The sequence below is a fragment of the Saccopteryx bilineata genome, chromosome 4, assembly GCF_036850765.1.
Source record: "Saccopteryx bilineata isolate mSacBil1 chromosome 4, mSacBil1_pri_phased_curated, whole genome shotgun sequence".
Lineage (NCBI taxonomy): Eukaryota > Metazoa > Chordata > Mammalia > Chiroptera > Emballonuridae > Saccopteryx > Saccopteryx bilineata.
Genome location: NC_089493.1, coordinates 158,605,951 through 158,632,577, shown reverse-complemented (window position 1 = coordinate 158,632,577; position 26,627 = coordinate 158,605,951). Strand labels below are relative to the sequence as shown.

General features: G+C 49.5%; 1 protein-coding gene across 2 annotated transcripts in view; it reads right to left on the bottom strand.

The window, feature by feature from the left end:
* The window catches only part of RASGEF1C (RasGEF domain family member 1C), a 135,634-nt gene that overhangs the window by 17,331 nt on the left and 91,676 nt on the right, over positions 1-26,627 (bottom strand). For both annotated transcript variants that reach the window (XM_066272456.1, XM_066272455.1), the window contains exons 5-12: positions 24,168-24,368; positions 23,025-23,099; positions 15,713-15,802; positions 14,238-14,340; positions 13,729-13,808; positions 13,552-13,647; positions 9,379-9,474; positions 7,478-7,601 (exon numbers count right to left, since the gene is read on the bottom strand). In XM_066272456.1, coding sequence (XP_066128553.1) covers positions 7,478-7,601; positions 9,379-9,474; positions 13,552-13,647; positions 13,729-13,808; positions 14,238-14,340; positions 15,713-15,802; positions 23,025-23,099; positions 24,168-24,368 — 865 coding nt within the window. The remainder of the gene's footprint in view (positions 1-7,477; positions 7,602-9,378; positions 9,475-13,551; positions 13,648-13,728; positions 13,809-14,237; positions 14,341-15,712; positions 15,803-23,024; positions 23,100-24,167; positions 24,369-26,627) is intronic.

Sequence of the window (26,627 nt, the reverse complement as noted above, 5' to 3'; positions counted from 1 at the left end):
GTGGGAGGGGAAGAGAGAGACAGAGAGGAAGAAGAGGGGGAGGGGTGGAGAAGCAGATGGGCGCTTCTCCTGTGTGCCCTGGCCGGGAATTGAACCTGGGACTCCTGCACGCCAAGGCGATGCTCTACCACTGAGCCAACCGGCCAGGGCCAATAGGCCTTCCTTAATAAGTTATATTCTTCTTCTCCCTAGCTCAGCATTTGGGAACCTATGGCTCACAAGCCAGATGTGGCTCTTTTGATGGCTGCATCTGGCTCACAGACAAATCTTTAATAAAAATAATAATAACATTAAAAATATAAAACATTCTCATGTATTACAATCCATTCATTTCCTACCGATCATGTCCATGGTTGCGGGTGGCTGGAGCCAATCACAGCTGTCCTCCAGGACAAAATCAAATTTTTATTGGATAATGCGTAACGTACACAGGTTGTTGTATGGCTCTCATGGAATTACATTTTAAAATATGTGGCATTCATGGTTCTCTCAGCCAAAAAGTTTCCTGACCCTGCCCTAGCTGCTTTGAGGATTCTTTCTTTGTCATTGGTTTATGATAATTTCATTACAATGTGCCTTGGAGTAGGTCTGTTTGGGTTGAGGTAACTTGGTGTTCTGTTTACTTCTTGGATTTGAGGCTCTCTTTCCACAGGCTTGGGAAGATCTCATCGATTATTTGTTTCAATATGTTTTCCATTCCCTTTATCCTTTCTTCCTTTTCTAATATACCTATTATTCTTACATTGTTCTTCCTGATGGAGTCAGACAATTCTTGTAGGGTTTTCTCATTTTTCTTTTATAATTCGTGAGTCTCTCTCTTCTTCTCTCTGTAGTGTCTCTAGTTGCCTGTCTTTTTTTTTTTTTTTGTATTTTTCTGAAGCTGGAAACGGGGAGAGACAGTCAGACAGACTCCCGCATGCGCCCAACCGGGATCCACCCGGCATGCTCACCAGGGGTGACGCTCTGCCCACCAGGGGGCAATGCTCTGCCCCTCCGGGGCATCGCTCTGTTGTGACCAGAGCCACTCTAGCACCTGGGGCAGAGGCCAAGGAGCCATCCCCAGCGCCTGGGCCATCTTTGCTCCAGTGGAGCCTCGCTGTGGGAGGGGAAGAGAGAGACAGAGAGGAAGGAGAGGGGGAGGGGTGGAGAAGCAGATGGGCGCTTCTCCTGTGTGCCCTGGCCGGGAATCGAACCCGGGACTTCTGCATGCCAGGCCAACGCTCTACCGCTGAGCCAACCGGCCAGGGCCTCTAGTTGCCTGTCTTTAATATCACTGATTCTCTCCTCTATCTGGCCTGTTCTATTGCCTAAGTTGTTACTTCATTTTTCAGTTTGTGTATTGAGTGTTTCATCTCTGTTTTTTTTTATATAGTTTCAATTTCCTTGGTGAAGTACTCTTTTTGTTCATTAAGTTGTTTTTTGAGCTCACTAAATTGCCTTTCAGTGTTTTCTTGTATCTTATTGAGTATTTTTAGAACTTCAATTAAAAAAATTTTTTTTACTAAAGAGACAGAGAGAGAGATCAGAGAGAGGGATAGATGATAGACAGACAGGAATGGAGAAAGATGAGAAGCATGAATCATCAGTTTTTTGTTGTGGCACTCTAGTTGTTCATTGATTGCTTTCTCATATGTGTTACAGCAGACTGAGTAACCCTTTGCTCAAGCCAGCGACCTTGGGTCCAAGCTGGTGATCTTTGCTCAAACCACATGAGCCGCGCTCAAGCTGGCGACCTTGGCGTCTCAAACCTGGGTCCAAAGCATCCCAGTCCGACGCTCTATTCACTGCACCACCGCCTGGTCAGGCTAGAGCTTCAATTTTGAATTCTCTGTCATTAAGCTTCAAGGTTTCTATGTAATAGAGATTTTTTCCCTGGAGATTTTTTATCATCTATCTGATCTACATCTCTGTCTTATATATCAATATTTGATTTCTTTTTCCTTGATGGCATTTGCTAGTGGTATTGTTAATACCCCAACAAGAGATAATGATTTCTTTTTCTGGCAAGGGTTGCTGTACTACAAGATTTGCCTCTGAGATTCTTGGGTGTTCTTCTAGGCTTAGCTGTTGCCTTTCTAATGATGCAAGCAGGGTCGTAGCATTGGTAGGAGGGGCTTGTTATTAGGGCTTTACAATTTTATGGCACTGGCAATGGTTGACCAGGAGTCCTCCAGAGTCCTCCCCCCACGTTCCAACAAAGCAGGGGATCTAGTATCTGGGTGCCCCTGCCTCTCACAGGAGACAGCAGCCTGGAGACCTAGTGGAGGGGAAGGGGGTCTGTCACCACCGCTGTTCTCACAGCCAAGTGGAGCAATGAGGAACCAGGAGGCTGGAGTGACACACTCCAGTTCCTCCTCCTATATCACACTAAGCACAGCCCTGGAAAGGGTAGGGGGTGCATGCCATAAGCTGGTGTCCCCGACTTTTCAGAAGCAGCTGTGGCAGAGATCGCAGATCAGGGGCTTCTTGCCAACCCACACTCAACTCCCTCCAGCAAGCTGGTGCCCAAGATTCAGAGCCGGTGGCGTGCAAATCCCAGATCAAGCACGTCTGGCGCCACAAGTCTAAACTGTGCCTGCTAGGCAGGCAGATCAAGTGCGCCCCAGTGTCCTGTGGGCCTATCTCCACAAGCTATTCGCCCTATAGTTCTTGGGAGCATGCCATTGGCTTTGTGTGCATCCAGCACCTGTAATTGCCCAGCCCTGCAATCACGAGTGCGGCAGACACTGGGAAACTGCTCTGCTCCCGGTTCTTGGTCGTCGCCCCTATTTCAGCTCTTTCCCCCGAGACTTTCCTTTTCTCCCTGGCTCCTCCAGGTCTGAGACAAAGCCTGCGCCAACAGTGCCTCCCTCCCTCAGGTCCATCAGGAAGGAGAAACACTCAGTCCTCCATTATTTTTTTCTTCTTCTGTGCTTTGGCTTGCTTTCTTGTGCAATCATACCTTTGTTTATGCAGTGTGTGTATATTTCAGGTTCATCTGGGTTTTTTTTCTCTGCATATAGTTGTAGAATTTGTTGAAATTTCAAGGGGTCCCCAGCGCCTGGGCCATCTTTGCTCCAATGGAGCCCTGGCTGCGGGAGGAGAAGAGAGACAGAGAGGAAGGAGAGGGGGAGGGGTGGAGAAGCAGATGGGCACTTCTCCTGTGTGCCCTGGCCGGGAATCGAACCCGAGACTCCTGCATGCCAGGCTGACGCTCTACCACTGAGCCAACCGACCAGGGCAGCACACTACTTTTCAACGCTGCCCTTAAGTCCCCTCATTCCCAGCCTCTGAAAATATGAGTGTTAGAGCTTTTGTTATGGTCCCATAGGTCCACGAGGCTCTGTTGTTCAGAGTATAATTTCTTTTTTTTTTTTTTTTTTTTTAATTTTTCTGAAGCTGGAAACAGGGAGAGACAGTCAGACAGACTCCCGCATGCGCCCGACCGGGATCCACCCGGCACGCCCACCATGGGCGACGCTCTGCCCACCAGGGGGCAACGCTCTGCCCATCCTGGGCGTCGCCATGTTGCGACCAGAGCCACTCTAGCGCCTGGGGCAGAGGCCACAGAGCCATCCCCAGCGCCCGGGCCATCTTTGCTCCAATGGAGCTTTGGCTGCGGGAGGGGACGAGAGAGACAGAGAGGAAAGCGCGGCGGAGGGGTGGAGAAGCAAATGGGCGCTTCTCCTGTGTGCCCTGGCCGGGAATCGAACCCGGGTCCTCCGCACGCTAGGCCGACGCTCTACCGCTGAGCCAACCGGCCAGGGCCAGAGTATAATTTCTATTGTTTAATTTTCTAGCTCATGAATTCCTTCCTCTATACTCTCCATTCTGAAGTTGAGCCCATCCACTCAGTTCTTTATTTCAGTTGTATTTTTTAGTCTTAAAATTTCCATTTGGCTCTTCCTTCTGTCTTCTGTTTCTTTGCTGAGATTTTTTGTATTTTCATTTGTTTCAGGGAGCCTTAAGGCTGACTAGAGAGCTAGGCAGCCCCTGCCAGCCTGGAGCTGAAGACAAGTCAGGACTTTTCTCAGGGGCTTTGACTGATCTAGTTGGGGCTCGATATCTTAGGTCGTTTCCTTTGCTTTTCTCCATTTTTTTTGCAGTAGGGAAGAGACTGAAGGAAGAGAGGGTCAAATGAAAGGTGCTTCTTTCTAAGGGTGCTTTAGAAGGGCCAGGCTTTTATCTGTCTGTTCATGGCTAAATCACTACCTGGCACTCAGCAGGCTTTCTAGAAATACTGTTGACTGAAGAAGTAAATGAAATGCCCCTCTCTCACTCTCCTCCCTGCCCCTAGACTCCTTCTGTTCTCTCCTAGTGTCCATTGACAGTTTTTTATTGCCTAATTTCTATTGGTTAATGACAACAATCACCATAATAACTAATGTTGTAAATTGAATAATGGCTCCCAGAGATAATCCAGATCCTAATCCCCATCTCCTGTGACTATGTTACTGTCTTTGGAAGAAAAGAGACATTGCAAATGTGATTAAGTTAAGAATCTAGAGAGGGAAAGATAATTCTGGATTATCTAGCTAGGCTCTAAATGCCATCACAAAGTGTCCTTCTAAGAGGGAGATATATAGAGATTTTTTTTTTATTTTTATTTTTCTGAAGTTGGAAACAGGGAGAGACAGTCAGACAGACTCCCGCATGCGCCCAACCGGGATCCACCCGGCACGCCCACCATGGGGCGACGCTCTGCCCACCAGGGGGCGATGCTCTGCCCATCCTGGGCGTCGCCATGTTGCGACCAGAGCCACTCTAGCGCCTGAGGCAGAGGCCACAGAGCCATCCCTAGCGCCCGGGCCATCTTTGCTCCAATGGAGCCTTGGCTGCAGGAGGGGAAGAGAGAGACAGAGAGGAAAGCGTGGCGGAGGGGTGGAGAAGCAAATGGGCACTTCTCCTGTGTTCCCTGGCCGGGAATCGAATCCAGATCCTCCGCACGCTAGGCCGACGCTCTACCGCTGAGCCAACTGGCCAGGGCATAGAGAGATTTGAGTACAGGAGAGAGAAGATGTAATGGGAGAAGCAGGGGTTGGAGTAATGTGCTTCGAAGGTAGAAGAAGAGGCTGTGAGCACAAGAATACAGGCAGCATTAGAACTCGTAAAAGGCCATGAAACGATTCTTTTCTCAGAGCCTCCAGAAACAACCTGCTCTGTCAATACTTTGATTTTAGCCCAGTGGAACTGATTTTGGACTTCTGACCTCCGTAACTCTAAGAGGATCAGTTTGTGTTGTTTTGAGCTACCAAATCTGTGGTGATTTGTTTCAGCACCAATAGGAAACTATTTCAACTAGTGTTGATTGAGTGTAGTCCTATGAGCTTTGCTGTGCTAACTCAAGTGAATCTCACTGTGGCCCTGGGAAGTAGATTCTCTTTACCCCACTTTATAGATGCAGCACACTTGGCTCAGAGAAGGTGAGGAAACTGGCAGGGTCACACAGCTTGTTGGGGTGGGAGTAGCCCAGGTTAGTTTACCCATCAGGCTGTTGAGCTTCTTGTTGTGTAAAGGGACTCCAAAAACTTACTAGTTCCAAAATATAAAAAAATGTAATGGCAAAGTTGAAAGAATTAACAATTAAAAAGCAAAGTCATTAAAAAATTCCTTCCCAGTCCTGGCCATGGCTCAGTGGATAGAGTGTTGGCCCAGCACATGGATATTCTGGGTTCAATTAATTTTTTCTTTTTCTTTCTTTTTTTCTGTGTGTATTTTTTCAAAGTTAGAAGCAAGAGGCAGTCAGACAGACTCCTGCATGCACCCTACCGGGATCCACCCAGCATGCCCACCAGGGGGCAATGCTCAGCCCCTCTGGGGCGTTGCTCTGTTGCTAGTAACTGAGACGGAGGCCATGGAGCCATCCTCAGTGCCCGGGACAATTTTGCTCCAAAGGGAGGGGAAGAGAGAGATAGAAAGGAGAAGGGGAAGGGTGGAGAAGCAAATGGGTGCCTCTCCTGTGTGTCCTGGCTGGGAATTGAACCCAGGACTTCCACACGCCAACTGACACTCTAATGCTGACCCAACTGGCCAGGCCCTGGGTTCAATTCATAGTCAGGACATATAGGAGAAGTTACCATTTGCTTCTCTCCCCTACCCTTTATCTCTCTCTTCCCCTCCGGTAGCCAATTGCTCGACTGGAGTAGCTCTGGGCACTGAGGATAGCATGGTTGGTCTGAGCGTGTCAGACTCAGGTGCTAAAAATAGGTCAGTACTCAAGCATTGGTCCCAGAGGGGATGCTGAGTGAATCCTGGTCAGGGCACATGCAGAAGTCTGCTTCACTATCTTCCCTCCTCTCACTTAAAAAAAAAAAAATCCTTCCCTCTGATTTTTTGTTTTGTTTTGTTATTTTCTGAAGTGAGAAGCAGGGAGGCAGAGAGACAGACTCCCGCATGCACCTGGCCAGGATCCACTTGACAAACCCACTAAAGGGTGATGCTCTGCCCATCTGGGGCATAGCTCAGTTGCAACTAGAGCTATTCTAGCACCTGAGGTGGAGTCTATGGAGCCATCCTCAGTGCCCAGGCCAACTCTGATCCAATGGAGCCTTGGCTGCTGGAGGAGAAGAGAGAGACAGAGAGAAAGGAGAGCGGGAAGGGTGGAGAAGAAGATGGGCACTTCTCCTGTGTGCCTTGGCCAGGAATTGCACGCAGGACATCTATATGCTGGGCCGACACTCTACCGCTGAGCCAACCGGCCAGGGCCTGATTTTTTGTTTTTGATAGAACATGTTCTCAGGTGCATGAGTGTGGTCCCTTTATAAAATGCTTGCTGTGATGAAAAACCAGGCCTCCTTTGTGCTGAGTGAGAGACTCCAGTGTGGTTCAGGGGTCCTAGATCTGGGGAGAATCTAACCATGGGGCAACACTACCCCATAGGGAGGATCAATTCAGGCCCAGATGACCACTTGCTTCTACAGAACTTTTTCCTCCTGCAGGATGGGACTCCTGGAGTTCCCTTCCCTGACAAATTCATGAACAAATCTGTTGTAGCTGACAAATGACTAAATAGGAATGCTGATTTTGTGAAGATGGCAGACATCTATAGTACTCTGGAGAAAAGATCTCTCATCTGACACTGATGTGTTAATACACATGCACACACTCACTCTTACACAGGCACAACACTCACACCAGCTGTGGAAAAATCCTCATATGAGCACTGGGAGGGTGGTACTTATCATCACCCCCACTTTTGTAAAGAGGAAGTGAGGTCAGACAGAAGGTGATACAGATTTACAATGTCCAACAGCTTCCGGACTGTCTCCGGGGGAAGCCTAGGCCTGGGGTCCAACCTGTAGCTCCTCAGGCCCTGTCCAGTGCTCTGGGGGTGGCAACGAACAAGCCAGGGGGAGGCAGCCTCCCCTGCCCCCTCCCAGAGCCAGCAAATATGGCATGGTGTGTTGTGCTCAGAGCAAGGCTCCTGAATGGCATTGTGACTAAGAGGCCATGCAAGAGTCCTATGGCCTGGAAGTCAGTGAGGTTGGAGGCCACCTACCGTCCTCACTGAAGATGGGGGCAGTGTACAGGTACTGGGTGATGCTGGGGTCTTGCTCGAAGGGACACTCCACTTGTTTCCATGTGATGAACTCTCCAACCTGCTTGGCCAGCTCCAGAAATTTCTGCCAGGGTCAAAGAAACACAAGATGGTTGCACTCCACTCCCAGGGCCTCTGGTCATCTGGAGAGAGAGGCCGGCCCTGACAAGACTTCTCTCATCACCTCCAGCGAGCAAGTTGGAACCCGGGGCAATAAATGACAGCATGACCCACTGGAAAACCTGGGTGTTCATCACATTTCTTCATCTGCACCGAGGAGTCAGCTGTACCTGACACCTGGGACCCCCAACCCCTGTGTCATGGGGACATGGTGGCTCAGACTATGGCCTTTAGCAGGCAGTACCTCTAGTTAGAGATGAATAGTTCCATTCTATTTATTTATGTGGTTGTCCTTACTTATGGCAAATTTTTTTATTAAAGATATGCAAATAAGTTTAAATGAATGTATTTAAGTAAATTCATTGAAGTAGAATTTTTTTAATTTAGCAATTGTGCTAACTTAAAGAAGGATTTTAAAGAAATAGCAGCACCAAGTCCTGACTGGGTGAGAACCCTGTTTCTGGTTTCATCTGATCTGCCCTGGGCCAGCTCTGCCCCTACTGTTCATACCCGAATCTGGGGCATGTGAGAACCTTGCAGGCTTGCCTCTGCCCCCCCACTTGCCGCCCCAGCCTTGGTTCTGAAGACCAATTTAAGAAGGCAAAGAACAGGATTCCCACATGTACTGGGGTGGCTTGAAGAGGCAGCTCCAGGCCCCAGGCCCGTTTCCTCTCTCAAGCCCAGCCTCTTCCATGACACTTCCGTGCACTACCCCCACCTGCTGGACGGCACTCCCCCAGCTATGCTGGTCCTCAGGAGTAACCAGGCTTGCTGGGGTATCTGTGTGAAGCCAACGGGCCCCGGAGTCTACTGTGGGCCCCATCATCTGCTGTGGACCCGTCATCAGAGGACACCTACAGAGCCTATTTTGGGCCTCACAGCATGTTTTCCTAAGGCCCTGGTGTTACCTGTTCAAAGAGACTGAGGTTAGCCCAAGCCTGACTGTCCTTGGAGTTGGAGGCTGGGTGGGTCCAGTCCTAGGATGGGCCGGCCCTGCTGCAGGAGAAAAGCCCCCTCCGTCTTGTGGGTTGGGAGGTGCTCCTGCTACATGGGGTGCCTTCTGTCTGGCTTAGTGGCCACCAGGTCTCCCAGTACCACACCCACAGCTTCTCACAGCCACGTGTTCTGGGTGGGCTTGTGCGGGAGCATGTGAGACAGAGTGGAGCAGCCTTGCTGGCTTCTAAGGAGCTTGGAGAGCAGAGTTCTATGACCAAGGGATGCCCAGCCTGTTTTGCATGAGCTTCCTTCTGCCTGGGAGATCAAGGGGGCTTTCTGGAGGAGAGGACTGTTGAGTTGGCAGGGGTGACTGTTCGCTGAAGGAGAAGTCATTTTCTTCTGTGCCTACTCTGCCCTTCCTGTGACCACTTCCTTCTGTTGCTCAGAGCCCCTCCTTCGGGAGGCCTCCCCTGATCCCCGTGCACTGCACCCCGTGTGCAGCCTGTCATAGCACCTTGCCAGTTGTCAGCCTGGTGCTCTTCGAGGGCTGAAAATAACTTTGCTTCACCATTACTGAACACGAGGCCCTCATGGAATGGGGAATCAACGCCTGAGTGAGCTCAGTCTCCTCTGGAGGCTGTGGGGTGGGGAGACCTAGAAAGTCTGCCATGAGGTTGGTAGTGAATGGCTGCACTTTGTCTCAGGGTCCCCTGTTCAGCCTAGCACCCCTGCTCTGGGAGCTGTCTGACCCACTGGACCCTGGACCCAGAGCTGTGCTGTCCTATCTGACCCATCCTTGGACCCACCTCAAAGTTGATGTGTCCATTAGGAAGGTGGTTGGCACAGCCCTCATTCAGGAAGTAGATGTCTTTGATGAGCAGGCTGAAGAAGGGAATGACGATCTGGAAAGGACAGGATATAGATCATCCCTTGCCAGCAGTCACCGGCCCAGGGACCTCAGATTCATCCTTAGGATACAGAGGGTGGGAGAGACTTCCTGGGCACAGCTGGCCAGCCTTAGCCTGGCCTTGGGCTGCATGGGGTCTAGGTTACTTAGTGTGCACTGTGGGGGCAATGTGGAAACCACAGAGAAAGGAAGCACAGGTCCCTTTCTCTGGGGCCAGACTGTTCCTCCCAGTGTTGACTGAGCTCCTACTGTATAAGGTGCTATTCTGCCTGTGGTCAATGGGATGAAAAATGCAGTCCCAGTGCCCCTTAGATGTGTCCTCCAGAGCCCGCAGAGGGACAGAGCACACTGAGCACATATTACATTGTATGGAATGGGAGTCAGCTGCTGTGAAGTTTGTGGCCTCATTTTTACTTTTTGTATTTTTCTGAAGTGAGAAGCAGAGGGGCAGAGAGACAGACTCCCGCATGCCCCCAACTGGGATCCACCCGGCATGTCCACCAGGGGGTGATGCTCTGCCCATCTGGGGCATTGCTCCGTTGCAACCGGAGCTGTTCTAGTGCCTGAGGCGGAGGCTATGGAGTCATCCTCAGCACCAGGGCCAACTCTGCTCCAATGGAGCCTTGGCTGCGGGAAAGGAAGAGAGAGAGAGAGAGAGGAAGGAGAGGGGAAGGGTGAAGAAGCAGATGGGCACTTCTCCTGTGTGCCCTGACCAGGAATTGAGCCCAGGCGGGACTTCTACATGCCAGGCTGACGTTCTACCGCTGAGCAAACTGGCCAGAGCCTGTCCTTGTTTTTAATAAATATTTAACAATTTGTTATTTTATGTCTTTCTTGATGCTAAAGATCTAAACCTGCGTACTATGATGAGGCCAAGCATATGCCCGCACAGGTTCCCGAAAGTCAAACTGTCGAGCTGCAGAGCCCACGCTTCCCTGTCAGATGTCCACTGGCCACCGGCAGCTGGAAGAGGCGAGGCAAGCTCTAGAGAAGGCTCTAGAGCTTCTGGAGGGAGACTGGCCCCTCCCACCTTGATGATAGCTTCAGCACTGCTGGAGGACACATTTCTACTCTTAGCCGCCCAGCTTACACGCTCAGCCCCAGGATACTAGCACACCAGCTCTATCCTTGGGCTTCAGAGCTGGGCACATGCTGCCTGTCCTGCCTGTTACCCTTAGGACTGGGCAGCAGGCCCTGACATTTCTGGTTCAAGGAGTACTGACTCCCTCACACCCCACCCCATCCAAGTCAACAATGGCTTTGAGGTGAGGACCTGGGCGCTGACCATTCTGCACAGCATAGAGACGTGGATGGCTCAACCTGTAAGAGCAGGTGGGGAAACTGAGGCCCATGGAGTGGCAGGCCCTGATTCAAGGTCATTAGCTAGTGACCACCAGTGCCAGGACCAGACAGATTTAATAGGGAGACCAACTGCCTGGTGTGCCTGGGATCGATGAGTTTTCTGGCATGCAGAACTTTTGGTGCTGAAACTGGTGCAGCCCTGGGGAAACTGGTCATTGAAATTTATGTCAGTTCCACAGAATTTTCTCTGGCCTTCTCTGTGCCAGGTGCCAGGGCTTGGGGAGACTGAGGGTGTGTCTGACACATTCATCTTTGACCTCAGTGTGGCAGGAGACGGTCACGGGAACAACTGCAGAGTGAGGAGCTGCGTAGCTCCATTGGAACCCCACGCAGCCTGGAGGTCACCCGGAGAAGTCTGTGCAGAGACAGGGGCAGGGGATGTGGGGGAGGGGTGGGACAGACAAGAGCCAGCCACAGACAAGAAGAAAGCATAGAGTGACTACTGAGACCTCCTGGCCTTAAAGTTCCAGCTGCAGGTAGTGGGGAACTGGGAGAGCCTCTTGCAACTTTCTTTTCTTCCTTCTTTCATTCTTCCTTCCTTGTACCATTCTTTCTATCTGTCCATCTTTCTATCCTTCCATCCATCCATCCTCCAGCCTCCCATCCATCTATTAAACAGCTTCTGCAGACCAAGCCCACGGTCCACATCTTTTCGGAAATCAGAGGAGAACGCAATGAAACTAAACACTCAGCTCTGTAAGTCAGCCATTTCCAAGGTCAGCCCAGCTCTAAATGCTCAGTGTCCCAGCACCCGGGAGCTGGAAGGGGGCTCTGAGCACAGGAACAGGAAGTCCTAGTGTGTTCACTCGGCCCCATGGCCACCTGTCTTGGCACAGATGGAAGAAAAACGGGACAGAGCACCAGCATCATGAATGATTCTTCAGACCAAAGGCTGCAGCCACCACCCCACAGTCCAGTTCCTGCACCATAAGCCAGTACCACTGTGACTGCCATATGGCACCTGTGCCTTAGGAACAGGAGGCAGCCTGGTGGTTTGCAAAGATTACAAGGTTCAGAGCCAGACAGGTTAAAGTCTGATTCCTGGCTCTGCTGCCAAATCACCGTGACTGGACAAGTGAGGTCTCTTCTCTAAGACTTAGTCTTCTAATCTGGGAAAAGGCATGCTGAAATCCACGCCACAGAACAGTCATCAGAATTAAACGGGGGATAGAGTCAAGTGCCCTCATGTGGTAGGTGCTCAGTGAAGTGAGGTCCCTGTGCTTGCTGCCTGGTTTCCCGGCTTCCTGGCTCGTGGGGGATGACTCACCTGTTCTAGGGTTCGAGGTCTTACCTCACTGAATGCTGTCCCTACCTCCTCAGCTCTCCTGAGATGAGAGTTGATGAAGTGCTCACAGCTTGAACAGGAAGGACCAGCTGGTTAGAAGCATGTGTATCTTGGCTTGCTCCCCAAAACTGACCACTGGTATCATCCAATAAAATTCCAGAATGACTGCGAATTTCAAGAATGGCAGCTTGTTCTATTATTATTCCTCAAGCTGAAACAGACCTCCACAAACCATGCAGGGCCCTGCGGCCACCCAATTCCCACAAAAGACCAGACTGAAGGCGCAGCCAGTCTTGCTGGTTCCTGTGCATGGAGATGAACAACACTAATCACTGACTGGTGACAGGCTTTAAGCCAGGGGATCATTGCAACCTCATGGCTTGTGCATGACTACTAGGAGAATTTGGAGCAGTAGTAAAGTAAAGGATTAGGGTCAGTAAAGTCCCCTGCACCAAATGCAAACGTATAAGATCAGGACCTGTGAAAAGGCAATTTTAATGAGCAAACAGCTTGGGTCAGTCATTGCCAGAATTGTCAATGTGATTTGAGGCCATATCTATGAAGATATTGAGTTTAAAATAAGAAGGTGTAGGCCCTGGCCAGTTGGCTCAGTGGATAAAGCATTGGCCTGGCATACGGATGTCCTGTTTTTGATTCCTGGTCAGGGTACACATGACCATCTACTTCTTTTCCCCTCTCTCTCCCCTTTCTCTTCTTTTTCCCCTCCCATTGCCAGTGGCTCACGGGGCACTGAGGATAGCCCAAGTGTCAGCCTCAGGTGCTAAGGATAGCTTCACTGAGTGAAGCACTGGCCCCAGCTGGGGGTTGCTGGGTGGATCCTGGTAGGGGCATATGTGGGAGTCTGTCTCTCTATCTCCCCTCCTCTCAATTAAAAAAAATAAAAATAAAAAGAATAAGAAGGTATAAGACCCTATGCACTTGGCACAATTTATCTGAAACAGAAGACACTCCAACAAATGGAGCTGTTTAGGAATCAGAGGGGAGGAGACTGGAGACCCACACACTGGAGACCCACACAGGCCTGGGGCTGTGGACTCAGGAGAAGAGAGGGAAGAAGGCCTGGGGGCTCTGAAGGACTAGTGGGTAGAAGAGGGAGCAGTTTCACTCTGTGTGGCCCTCTAGAGAGGACAACCCCAGGAGGGTGGCTGCAGCCCCATAAAAAAGCACTTCCTACCAGTTAGAGCTGCTTGAGAATAGGCTGATCTTTTTGGGAAGGTGGTGAGTTCCTCATACTGGAAGTATACAAACAAGGAGACATGCCTGTCTATTACAGATGCTATGAAAGTGCAGGGCGTTGGACCAGGTGACCTTGGAGTCAGTATCCAGGTTCTCTGACACAGACCAACTGGGCCAACGTGGTCTAGAGCAAGGAGGAGCCTGAGACCAGGCAAGCCTCTGACTTACCTTCTCCCGGCTGCTGTGGGCAGTCAGGGAGCGGTGGGCGGCCCCGCGTAGGGCTGTCCTGTAGTTGCAGAAATTCCCTGTTGGATCCATCTGGTGCTGGAAGGAGACAAGGACACAGCTGGGCAGCTGAATCTGGGGGATGCCAGCATTACCTGGCTGCCCAACAAACTTGCTTACCTCCAGGATGAAAAACTTGGCTGTCTTCACTTTTGCCCAGGTCTTCTTCAGCCTAGAGACAGGGCTCATATTCATGCCGGCTGGAAGAGGGAGGGCCTAGTTGGAGAGGGCCTAGTTGCCACTCACTCCCCCGGGAGGGAAGCCCAACCCCTGCGGCTACACCCTGACCAGGGCTGTGGTCTGTGGCAGCCTCCGCTGTCACACCATAGGTGGACATTGTATGGGAGGGGGCCTGGCTTCTGTGTGTGCAGGCCCCTGTCCCAGTCCCCACCACACTGGCTCACACGGTGACCAGGGCCTGCTTTGAGCCCCTGCTCTCCCTGGACCAGGCGACATACTTCCAAGTGTGGGGTGAGCTTGGCCTGGCACCTTTCCTAGACCAGAGGGGTAGGAATGTGGGCCGAGCTGGAACTCACCCTCTGCTCAGAGGAGCACTCTGGCTAGCACCCTCCATGCCTGGGTGTCTCTGCCCACCTCTCGGGGTGCTAGATGTGGGGCTGGCTACTCACAGACGATGGCCATGAGGGAGTTGAAGTTGCCAATGTTGAAACACTCGCGGGCCACGTCAACAAAGAACTCGATCACCTGGGCCCTCCGCTTCTTCTTGGATGGCTAGGGACAGGGGACCTGAGCCTTAGCAATGATGGGTTCCCACCCTACCTGACCACACACCCTGCTCATTTGGCCAGTCCCTCCTAATGGGTAACATGTATGATCTGGGTAACCTGCCGCCTGAGGGCTCAGAGTCTCTGAGCACAGCCTGGGCAGTGCCGGCGCAGAGCCCACAGAGGTGGGAACACCAGAGCCACCTTCGGCAAGGGCGGTCCCTACTGCCCCAGGCCCAGCTCCAGCACCCCCTCCAGAAGCAGAAAGCATGTTCCCTTGCCTTTCCTCCCAGCACTGAGCTGGCTTTCCCCAGGCAGGGCCACACGCTGACCCTGACTCCGGGGCGGGCTCAGTCCAGGTTTCACTCAGGTACACCCCATGTCAGCTGCCAGGGAAACCTCAGATCCTATGCTGTGCTCTTTCCAAATATCTGGCCTGCCTCCTAGACATGCAGCGGAGGTCTTATTGCCACCAAGAACTGCGCTGTGGCATCTAAAGAGATGTGCCACCCAAACCCCTTCAAAGAGCCACTGCTCTTGGTCCTGCTCTGCCCTTCATAAGGTAGCGCACTGACTGAGGGTGGCTGAGTGCAGTGTGGGAAGTACAACTGCTCCAGCCTGACACAGACCCTGCCTGGGCCAGGACTCCACAGGTGCAGGCAGCCCAGGCTAACCTCTCTGACCACGCCTGCCTCTCCCCCTTTCTCTGTCATAGGGCTTCACCCCCATAAACACCTTGTACCCCAAGCTCTGTCACAGCATCTGATTCTGGAGGGCCCAACCTGGTACCTGTGCGACCTCCAATATTTCCTTGAGACTAGAGGCCCCGGGCTCCACCAGGTGGTGGGGAGTGGGTTCAGAGGAGGGTCCCTCTGCTATAAGGGCGAGAAGAGGGAGGCATGTCTGGCTGGCAGACCATGTCTTGGTGACATGCCTGACAAATTCAGACCGGTTGGGTCTTCTTCCTTCCCAGGAGAAGCCAGAGACCTGGATTTTGAATTTTCAATCTCCTAATTCTTCAAGGTTGGGTCATTTCTACCCCTAAATCCCAGGTGAGCCAAACAAAATGTGGCTGCAGGCCAGGCGCCCGAGGCAGACAGGCACAGATGGAGGGGGCAGGGGCTCCTCTCCCTCCTTCAGCAAGTAGTCTCCAGAACCCTCTGTTAGAGCTAGTGGAGCGGTGCCTGGCTCTACCCACAGGGGAAATGTCACTGTAGGCAAGCTGGGTGACATCTGGTGTCCTGGAGGGGTGCTCAGCCTAGCCCTGGGCTTGCAGATGGATGGGCTCAACAAACCCTTCAGTTCCCTCCAGAGTGGGGTCCTCTCAATCCCTGGCCCCCTCTGGCCATGCCAGCTCATGTCCCTGCTTCCCTGCGTACCATGCAGATCTCTGTTGCCACGAGGTAGCACAATCTGTTGAACCATTTCACGTAAGACTCCAGGTTCTTGGTCTTATCATTGAAACAAGGCTAGGAAAAATGAAAGGACTATACTCAGTCTTTTTGTCAATAATTTTTGGAACATGAAGTCAGTTCATGATGATTATAGACAATTTGGAAAATGTCGAAACCTCAAAACCATCCACAAATAACAATGATTTGATGTATATCTTCTAGTCTTTTATCTATACACTTAGAGATGTAATTAATATGATACATATACATGTGATTGTTGATCCTCATTATTCACAGATTCTGTATTTGTGACTCTGTCTACTCACTAAATATTTATCTGTAACTCCAAAAGTTATATTTGCATCACTTTCACTGTCACTCATGGACATGGGCAGAGTGGCAAAACATTTGAGTCACGCAACACAAGCTGAAGATAAGCTAAATGATGTCCTGTCTTCTAGCTTTAGCTCCCAGACTGAAAACAAGTGTCATTTCTGCCATCCACTTAGTGTCTGGCAACTTCACTGCTTGCCGTGGCCCTGAGCACCATGCTGCAGGACTGTCTTGTGTCCCTCAGCATAGGAAGAATGTGGTGTGCTCTAAGGAAAACTGTGCACAGATGAGCTTGTTCAGACATGAGTCATAGTGCTGTTGGCAATGAGTTCAATGTTATTTAATGAACAATATTTATTAAATAAGGTGTCTTTAAATAGAAACACACATAAAACAAGGCTATATGTTCATTGGTTGATGAAAACGTGTTGGCAGGCTTGCAAGGAATCTAAACCTGTATTTCTCTTAGGAGCAATGATATTTACTAACAGTGCTCATGACAAATTTATAGGACAGAACTACTATGAATGAGAACTGACTATACCTATCACTATATATAAGCTTATTGTGTAACTATATATGTATTCTATATTTCCATATTTTTCCACATGAACTTTTCATGTGCCATACAATATCCTTTGGGATTATAATTTTTCAATTGGTGCAGAACATCCACTGTAAAAATGTACCACAATTTCAAAAATTAAACCTAAGTTCACTTAAGTATACATGTTAAAATTGCCAGGGTGACTTTCAAAAAATAGAGGGGAGGATGAACTGGGGGATCTATTCAAAAGAAGGACAGAAAGGAGTAAAAGAGGACTAGCAAAGGGAAGGAAGACTGTGATAAGGTACCAAAGAACTGTAAAACTTAGTACTGGCAACGCCATTTTAAAGAGGAAGGGTCAGGCTTCTTGCACCCTCCTTTCTTTAGAGAATGGAGAGAGAAGGATGTGGGAGCTTCCTGGCTTACAAGGACGACTGGGTCATTTAGTTTAACTATAGTTCTCTGAAAGGATAAAGGTTATCTGAAGAACTTCCTTTCCCTTTCAATAAGAGACAATATTTACATATCCTACACTGATTTTAACTCTTCCTCCCTTCCTGGAGTCCTGAGAGTAACTATACCTCTAGAGCAGCAGTTCTCAACCTGTGGGTCGCAACCCCGGCGGGGGTCGAACGACCAAAACACAGGGGTCGCCTAAAGCCATCAGAAATACATATTTTAAGGCTTTAGGCGACCCCTGTGTTTTGGTCGTTCGACCTCCGCCGGGGTTGCGACCCACAGGTTGAGAACTGCTGCTCTAGACAAAGGAATGGGAGGTAGACACTAAAATATTTGTGAATGTCTTTGATATGTAAAATGACATCACTATTGTGTTACCTTGTAAGTTTTAATATGTAGGAATGTTTTTATAGATCCTATAGACAAATGTTGTAAGCTTATTGTGTCATGCTCCCCCTCCTTTTCCCCCAACCTATATGTGATCAAGTCTATACAACTAGCTACAAGACTATTTTTGGGACATACGATTTGGGTTAGCTATACCCCATGTAAGTCATATGCAGCCAGCTTATTAATAAATCTCCTCCTAAAAATTCTTCTGTATCCTGCCTTGGTGTCTCTATGTAAACCCACTGAATTAAGGTACGCTACTTTACAACAGAAAAGGGAAGGAAGACCACCAAAAGGAAAAACAGCAGATAGTAAAAACAAATCCATACACATCAGTGATCAGAATCACTATAATTATAAAACCTAGCTACTTGCTAGTTTCAAGAGACACACCCCAAACTTAAGGAGATAAGTAATAAAATACTTATGATAAATTCACATTGCTATATTAATATTAGACAAATAGACTTTCAGGTTAAAAAAAGACTCCAAGGCAAAAAGCATTAGAAGAGATTAAAAGGTAATTGTATAATGATAAAAGGTTCAAGTTATGGAGAATATGTCACAAGTCTAAACTTGTTTGCACTTAATAATACAGCTTCAAAATATAGAGGCAAAATAACCAGAAAGGTATAGTCCTATGAACATACAAAATTAAAAATATAGACCAAATTGTGAATGACTTTGTCTATAAATGTGAAAACTTAGGAGGAACGGTCAAATTCTTAGAAAAATATACATTACAAACAGAGTAAAGAAGAGGACGTACAGATGGCCAATAGGCATATGAAAAGATGCTCAATGTCACTAATCACCAGAGAAAAGCAAATTAAAACCAAAATGAGATATCACCTCACACCTGCCAGAATGGTTTTTATTAACAAATCTACAAACAAGTGCTGGTGAGGGTGTGGAGTAAAGGGAACCCTCCTGCACTGCTGGTGGGAATGCAGACTCACAGCCGCTGTGGAAAACAGTATGGCGATTCCTCAAAATTAAAAATGGAACTGCCGCCTGACCTGTGGTGGCGCAGTGGATAAAGCGTCGATCTGGAAATGCTGAGGTCGCCGGTTCGCAACCCTGGGCTTGCCTGGTCAAGGCACATATGGGAGTTGATGCTTCCAGCTCCTCCTCCCTTCTCGCTCTCTGTCTCTCTCTCCTCTGTCTCTCTCTCTCCCTCTCTCTCTCCTTTCTAAAAATGAATAAATAAAATAAAATTAAAAATTAAAAAAAAATGGAACTGCCTATGACCCAGAAATTGCACTTCTGGGTATATATCTGAAGAACACCCCCCCCCCCCAAAAAAAAAGCCATAAAGGAAAAGTTTAGTAAATTTCATGAGGTTTAAATTAGGAACACAGCTGATCAAAAGACATAATAATGAGAATGAAAAGCAAAGCCATCAACTAGAAGAGGAAAATTTACAGTACATCTAACTGACAAAGGACAATTATCTAGTATATAAACTCTTAAAAGTTCTTGAGAAAAAGACAAATTACCAATAAAAAACTGGATGAAAGTTAGGGCTAAGTATTTCACAGGAGAGAAGACAAAAGTGTCCTAAACCCATGAAAAGATGGCCCATTGAACAGTTTGACAAAAATGAAGAAGTCTGACAATTTCAAGTATCAATGAGCACGCAGAGCAAGAATAACTCCCCGGCAGTGTGGATGAACCATGTATCCACCCTGTGACAGACCCAGTAATTCCCTCCTAGGTATATGTCTTAGAGCAATAGTTCTCAGAGTGTTGTGAGGTCCACAAGGGCAAAACTGTCTTCAGAGTTACTGCCTTTTCATTGTTGCCACTGCAGTGATGTGTAAAAGAAGGATGGGGAGAAATTGCTGCCACCTTAGCCCAGACAGAGGCAAAGGCTCCAAACTGTTCAAGTGGTCATTGCATGCTTCCCTACTGAACACACAGTAAAAGAAAGAACACAAATGTGACTTAAGAATGTTCTTGAGGAGACAAAACTTTAAAGACTTTTATTGAATTTTGACCCTCGAGTGTACATCTTTTTTAAGGTCTCGCGCGAAATGGAAGCGCGTACAGGCACCATGCTGCATGCACAAGTCTGATGCAGTCTTGAGGAGAAGCATGGCTCGCTGCCTTGTGAGCTGGCCGCTTTCCTCAGGCAACACCGTTTTTACTTGAAACAGGGACGGACCCCGTATGGATATTCAGACTTCAGTCTTTGGCTGAGGCCGTCTTAAAAATGAACAAAATGAGCCTGTCTCTTCAGAGAACAATTGACAGGGTTTGTCACCATTGATAAAATTTAAGTTTTCAAGAGAAAATTGGGAACTTGTAAAATATGCGTCCCCTTCTGGGAGCTTGGCAGCTTCCCAATATATGAGAACTTTTAAAATCTTTTAATGAGACCAATATTATTAATGAATGATTTAAAAATACTACATCATAACATGTGCCAACATTTTAATGATCTGCTTGATTCAGTGAAGCGGTATTTTCCAGATAACCAATGTATAATGTTACAAAATCATGCACGGACAAAAAAGAGCTATTCAAGATGCAAGATGGATCAATGGGTTTTAATGTAATAGAGTTCAGAAAGTCCACTGATATATTATCATATTGTACATTGCAGTTCATCTTTAAAAACTCCCTCTCGCCAAGTTGCAGTGTAGCGTCAAAGAAGAACATTCACAATTATCTGAAAAGGCCGTAAAATACTTCACCTTTTTCCAACGGCATACTTTTTGGAGGCTGAATTTTTCAGCAATAATGTATTGTATGTCAAGAGATTGAATGAAGAAGCAGATAAGCGAATCTAGGTGTCTTCTAAATCAGTCATTAAAGAGATTTGTAAAAATACTATAAAACAATGTCACTCTTTTTTTATTTTGGAAAATACAGTTATTTTTCATAAAATGTGTTACTATGTTAACATGTAATGGGATTTATTATTGAATAAATAAATATGTTAAAAAGTCAGTTTTAATGGCTAATATGATAGCCATTTTAATGGTAAATATCAGTAAATAAAATCAACATACCAGTCCTCCATAATTTTTAAAAGTGGAATGGTGTCATAAGAACAAAACATTTAAGAAATGATGCCCTAGAAAAATTTGCACCGATGTACACAGGAACGTGTAAGACTGCTCATAGCAGCAATATCCATAAGGGCAAAACGCCAGAAACAATACAAATGCTTATCTACAGTAGAGCGGGTAAATAAATGTCATGTGCATCCTTGAGTTACTTTCACAATAAATTACTAGTGACTGGAAATGGCTCAAACCTAAAACAAAACAAAACAGAAAACAACCAGCTAAGGGTGCCAAGGCTGCTCCTCACACCTGCTCCAGCCCGGTGCTGGGACCCCTGCAGTCACAGTATTCCTGAGATTGTCTACACAGCCCTGCTTGTATTAGCAGCTGTATATCACACACCCTCTCTTTTGTCGTTGTTACAAATGGCCACATATTTTTTTTTGTCACTGATCTTCAATCTACTTTACTCTCTTAATAATGCATCTTGGTGATTATTGTGATTGTTCCATACTTATGGTCACTTTTTTTTTTAAAGCAAGAAAGAGAGAGAGACAGAGGAAGGGAGAAAGATGAGAAGCATCAACTTGTAGTTGTGCCACCTTAGTTATTGATTGCTTTCTCATACGTGCCTTGACTGGGGGCTCAAGCCGAGCCAGTGACCCCTTGCTCAAGCCAGCGACCCTCTTGCTCAAGCCAGTGACCTTTGGGCTCAAACCAGTGACCATGGGATCATTTCCATGATTCCAAGCTCAAGACAGATGAGTCCATGCTTGAGCCAGCGACCTTGGGGTTTTGAGCTGAGGTCCCATACCCCACCACCTGGTCAGGCTCGTTTTTATTCTTTTTAATAGTTGCATAACATTCTATGTATAGCTGTATTAAAATTTTCAATTCAGTCCCTATGGATGATAAAGTAGTTTATATCCAGCCTTTGGGCATATTAAACACTGTTTCCCTGCCCTGGCTGGTTGGCTCAGTAGATAGAGCAGGGGTCAGGAACCTTTTTGGCTGAGAGAGCCATGAACGCCACATATTTTAAAATGTGATTCCGTCAGAGCCATACGACCCTTTTACATTATGCATTATCCAATAAAACTTTGGTGTTGTCCCGGAGGACAGCTGTGATTGGCTCCAGCCACCCACAACCATGAACATGAATAGTAGGAAATGAATGGATTGTAATACATGAGAATGTTTTATATTTTTAACGTTATTATTATTTTTTATTAAAGATTTGTCTGTGAGCCAGATGCAACCATCAAAAGAGCCACATCTGGCTCGCAAGCCATAGGTTCCTCACCCCTGAGATAGAGCATTGGCCCAGCATGCTGATGTCCCAGGTTGGATTTTCAGTCAGGTTACACAGCAGAAGTGACCATCTGCTTCTCTCTTTCTCCCTTTCCCCACTCTCTCCCTCTTTACCTCCTATAGGCAGTGGCTCAATTTGTTTGAGTGTTGGCCCCAGGCACTGAGGATAGCTCAGTTGGCCCCAGGGTGTCAGACTCAGGTGCTAAAAATAGCTTAGTTGATTTCAGCATCCGCCTCAGACAGGGGTTGCCAGGTGGATCCCAGTCAGGGCACATGCAGGAGTCTGTCTCACTACCTCCCATCCTCTCACTTAAAAACAAAAACAAAAACAAAAACAACCCACTGTTTCCCCAAATCTTTGTACATACATCTTTGTGTGCATGGGTGTGTACATCTGTAGGATAAATTATTAGATGCAAAAGTTGGGGTCCAGGGTGTACATTTCAAGTGTTAATGCTATTGACACTCTGCCCTCCAAAGTGGCTGTGCTAATTTCTCCCTCAACCCCATATGAGCGTGTTCCCTTCCCTACACAAGTACAACGTTTAACCTTTGCTAGTCTGAGAGGTGAAACATAACTGTGTTTTTAGTTTGCAGAAGACACAATATTTTCAGTTCTGATTGGCATTGGCCCCGTTTATAAGAACCAGGAACCCTGCTGGTTGGCTCTGAGTTGGGAGGGGCAGGCTTTCAAATAGATCTATGGACAGTGTCCTGAGTACTTGCTTGGCTCAGGGGCAGAGGCGGATTTTAACGACGGGCGCCCGGGGTCTCAGCCAACTTTCATATGCCTCTGCTCAGGGGCCACTCTGCCCTCAGAGCGAAGAGAGCGCCCTGACCTTCCCTGGACACTATGCACCAGCCCGCGCTTCCCCGAGTGACCGCTGGAGGGCACCGCGTCCACCGAAACGGACCTGGATGGCACGCGGAGTCCCGGAGTAGGGTGGGGGATGTCTGGGTGCCCTCTATCGCCCTTCCCCACCCAGGGCCTCGGTTACCCGCCCCTCTGCTCTCGCTGGGTGAGTGACCTGGCCGCGCACATCCCACCCTCTCAGGCTATCGGGGGACTCAGGGCTGTCGCTGTCTGACGTCCTCGGGCTGGAGGGCGTGGGTGGAGTGGGCATGTCCCTCTAAGCCCATCATCTCCGCTGGGTCCCTAGGAAGCTGGCCCAGCTGATGCTCGAGGGATCCCCCAGAGGAGCCAGTGGGTTACTGAAGGGACAGCTAGCCAAGGGCCTTCTACCTTTGTGCTGGCCAGAGGGTCCTTGTTCACAAAAGCCTGGACAAACTCCTCGGGCCCGATGTATCGCAGCCGTGCCTGCACCAAGAGAGAGAAGAGAAGCTGGAAAATGTTATGGAGAAAAGGGTGTCAGCTGGGAGTCTGACGGTGTTCCTTCCCTCTGCTGCCTCCCAGCCCACCCCCGGAAAATCTCTGGGCTCCTGCCCTTCTCACTGGGGTTCTGCAACCCTGGTGTGGGTTGTCATAGCTCAGCACCATCCCTGAAGGAGGCAGACCTCCTTTCCCATGCCCAGGGTCTGCCTCAGTTCATGAGGGGTCAGGAGCAATGTCCTCACAGGGAGTGCTTGTGAGATGTGATATCCTGGAAAACCAGGCTCGAAATCCGGTAACTGATGACCCACTTTCTCCAGAGGAGTCCTGGTAGTTAAGAATTTGGGTCAGAATTGAATCTTGGCTCTGTCCCTTCTGCTGTGTGACTTCTGGCATATCACTTAACCTCTCGGGGCCGTAGTCTCCTCATTTGTGAGAAGGGAATAATAATAGGGTGATGGGAAGATGGAATGAGAGAATGCATGTAAGTGCTGAGTATAGTGCCTGGAAACCAGCAACGAGCCCATCCACGGTGGAGGTTTAACAGGAAAGACGCCCACTCCCCAGTCTCCCCTCTCTCTGGGGCGGGCCCCTTGGCCTCTGCATTTACCAGGAATCCAACATGCTAGGAGCTCAGCTGAGGCATTCCCTTCATCAGCAGGAAGGCCTGTCTGGGCTCCTTGGGAAAAGCTGGGGTGGACGAGTTGTGTCTGCGAGTTCTGGATAGGGAAACTGAGGCTTGGGCAGAGAAGGCACTCATTGTGGGAGGATCACACAGCAGGTGGTATCAGAGCCAGGATCTGAACCCAGTTCCCAGGCCTGGACTCTCATGCTGCCTCAAAATTGGGCAGGGCTCTCGTTCTCCCTCCAGGATTGGTGAGACTGCTCCAGAGCCAGGGACCTCTGGAGATGCCTAGCTGGCTCTGCTCTGGTGGGCTCAGGCCCTGAGTTATGCTGAGACAAGACCAGGGGCCAGATGGGAGTTGAGGGGTGGCCAGTAGTTCTCTGTTGTTCCCGGCTCTAGGTCTAGGCTGCGGGTGGCATGGGCCTGCTCACCAGCTCCACGTGGGTCAGCTGCTGGGCCAGCATGTAGGGGTCACAGCAGACACCAAGGAGCTCCCTGTGGATGGAGGCCGATGGCTTGGTCTTATAGGAGAGGGGCTTGTCAGCACCCAGGAGGCTGTCCGGCCCCTGGCCCAGCGCTTCCAGCTTCTGGTGCAGAGCCTGCAGGAGCTGGTGCATCCTCCTTCTGTATGCCTGGTGGGGGTGGGGGGTGGGGAGAGGGCACTTAGGCCTGAACACCCATCTCTACCTCTCTAACGTCTGAGGCGGGAAGGCCCTGGCTGGCAGGGATGGGATGTTTCTAGGCATGTCCAAACCTGCCCCACCCTGAAGCAGGACCCAACTTAGGGCAGCTTGGGGCTGGGGCCACAGTCAAGGCCAGTGGAGGAGAAGGTTTCAGGGTTACCAGTGGAAGTTGAGAAGAGCACAGATCAGAAAGGGGCATGGGTCCAGAGCTGCCCGCATTGTCTCGGCAGTGGGGAACGTGGGCTGGACAGTGCCAGGGAGCAGAGGAGGGGTGGGGGAAGGAGGTGTGGAGTGGGCCCTGCCCTGGGCAGCTGGCCTTTTGCTCAGCTTGGTCTTCAGAGCCAGGCTGGCTCCAGGCACACCGTGGGCACTTGACCACCAGTTACTTTATCAGCGGAGTCCCTCATCAGCTTTGGTAGATGGGTTCCTCTTTGGGCCACCCTGGGCCAGGTGCAAGGACGAAAAGCCATGGCCCCACACTCAAGGGGCACCTACCTTCCCACCCAAGGGGAAATTGATAATTTCCCCCTCTGAGAACCTTATGTCCAAGGAAGTCACCATTGAGTTGGCTAAGTTTATTGAGATGTTCACACGTTCCCAAGGGTATGGTCAGTAACCTACAAAAAGAGCCCTTGAGCTCGTCAACCCCCAGAGGTGGACTCAACCACCAGCCAAGGAGCTGAGAGGGAGTAGTGTTGGGAGCCAGGACCCGGCCTCTTGGCGGCACTGAAGGGTCAGGTAGACAGGCAGTGTGCGTGGACAGGGCCTGGCCCAGAGGCCTAGGAGGACAGTGCTGGTGAATGGTAGATACTGCCAGGTAATTTCAGATCAATTGCGTTTTTGTCACGCTGTTTTGGCATACACAAACCCAGGTGGGGCATCTGGCTTGCTGGGCCATGTGTGCTGGGGCCTGAACTGCTCCACAAGTCTCTGATGGGGTTCAAGAGGGACACTGAGGTCCAGCATTGTTGGTGCTGAGAGCTCTGGTGACAGGTGACAGATATGGTGTCTGCCAACCTCTGATGGATGTGCCTAGATGTGAAGTGGCCCTAGGTGCCTGTGGCAAGGCCCTCTGGATATAGGGAACAGGGCAACAGGCTGCTTAACTTGCATCCTAACTCCCTGACCATGGGGGACAATCCCAGAAGGCATCTACTGTAGCAGGACAGTGTGTGGGTACATTGTCGCCCCTCTCAGCTCTGCTGTATCCAAAAGTATGGTCAGTCTGCTGCCTCCCAGGTCGTCATCTGAGTGCCAGGAAGATGGTGATTGGGTCCAGCCCTGGCCAGCCCTGGCTGACACAATCCCTCGCCTGTGAGCCCTGGCACCTCCACTGGCCCCATCTTCTCCACTCAGCTGGTTATCTTTGGGGCCTTTGAGTTCCCTCACCTCTGACTCACACTTCCACTCCCCCAACTGGCTCCACTTCTGCCAACTAGTGGACTAACTCTTGCTGTCACCTCGGGACCCCTTGACATGAAAGACAGGGGCCATTTCTCAAGTTGCATCTGCCTTGGGCGTGTCGCCTCCACTGCGGTGACGCCCCCTCGGGGTGCCTGCAGGCTTCTCTGGCACCAGACTGGGTGCTCGGGTTCCTTTGTATCCCTCTGGCCCTCTCTTCCCTTCGTTTTGCACTTCACTCCTGGTGGCTGGGCCAGGGTCAGGTCTAGGGTGTCATTTAGTGTTCCTGTATACACGTACAGCTTCTCCTCTGACTGCCACATGACCAAGGGGCCACCTCAGTTCAACATGTGCAGGCAGAAGTCACGGTGTCCTCACCATACCTGCCCCTTCTGTTTCAGTGAATGGACCACTGGCCAGGCACTCAGGCGTGCAGCCATTCTCCAGAGCCAACCCCGTCCAGCACATCACCAACCCCCTTGATTTCGCTTTCTTCCCTTTCCATACTTCGCCTTCCTCCCAGTCACTGGTCCAGGCTGTGGTAATCTCCCTGTGGCTGCAGTGTCCTCCTCAGTGGGCCCCCTGTGTTGACGCCAGCCTCTCTCCACTCCACTCTGCTGCCAGCAGTCTGCTCAACATGCACATCTGACCCCTGCACCTCCTTCCTTAAAATGTCTACACTCTCACCGAGACAAAAGCCCTGCATGGCTTGGAGACCCTGAGGTCAGCTCGAGCCTTGCTTGATGACCTCCATGCGTCTCTTACTCCCCTTGCCTGTGCTTCAGATACAGGCCACTCCTCCATCCC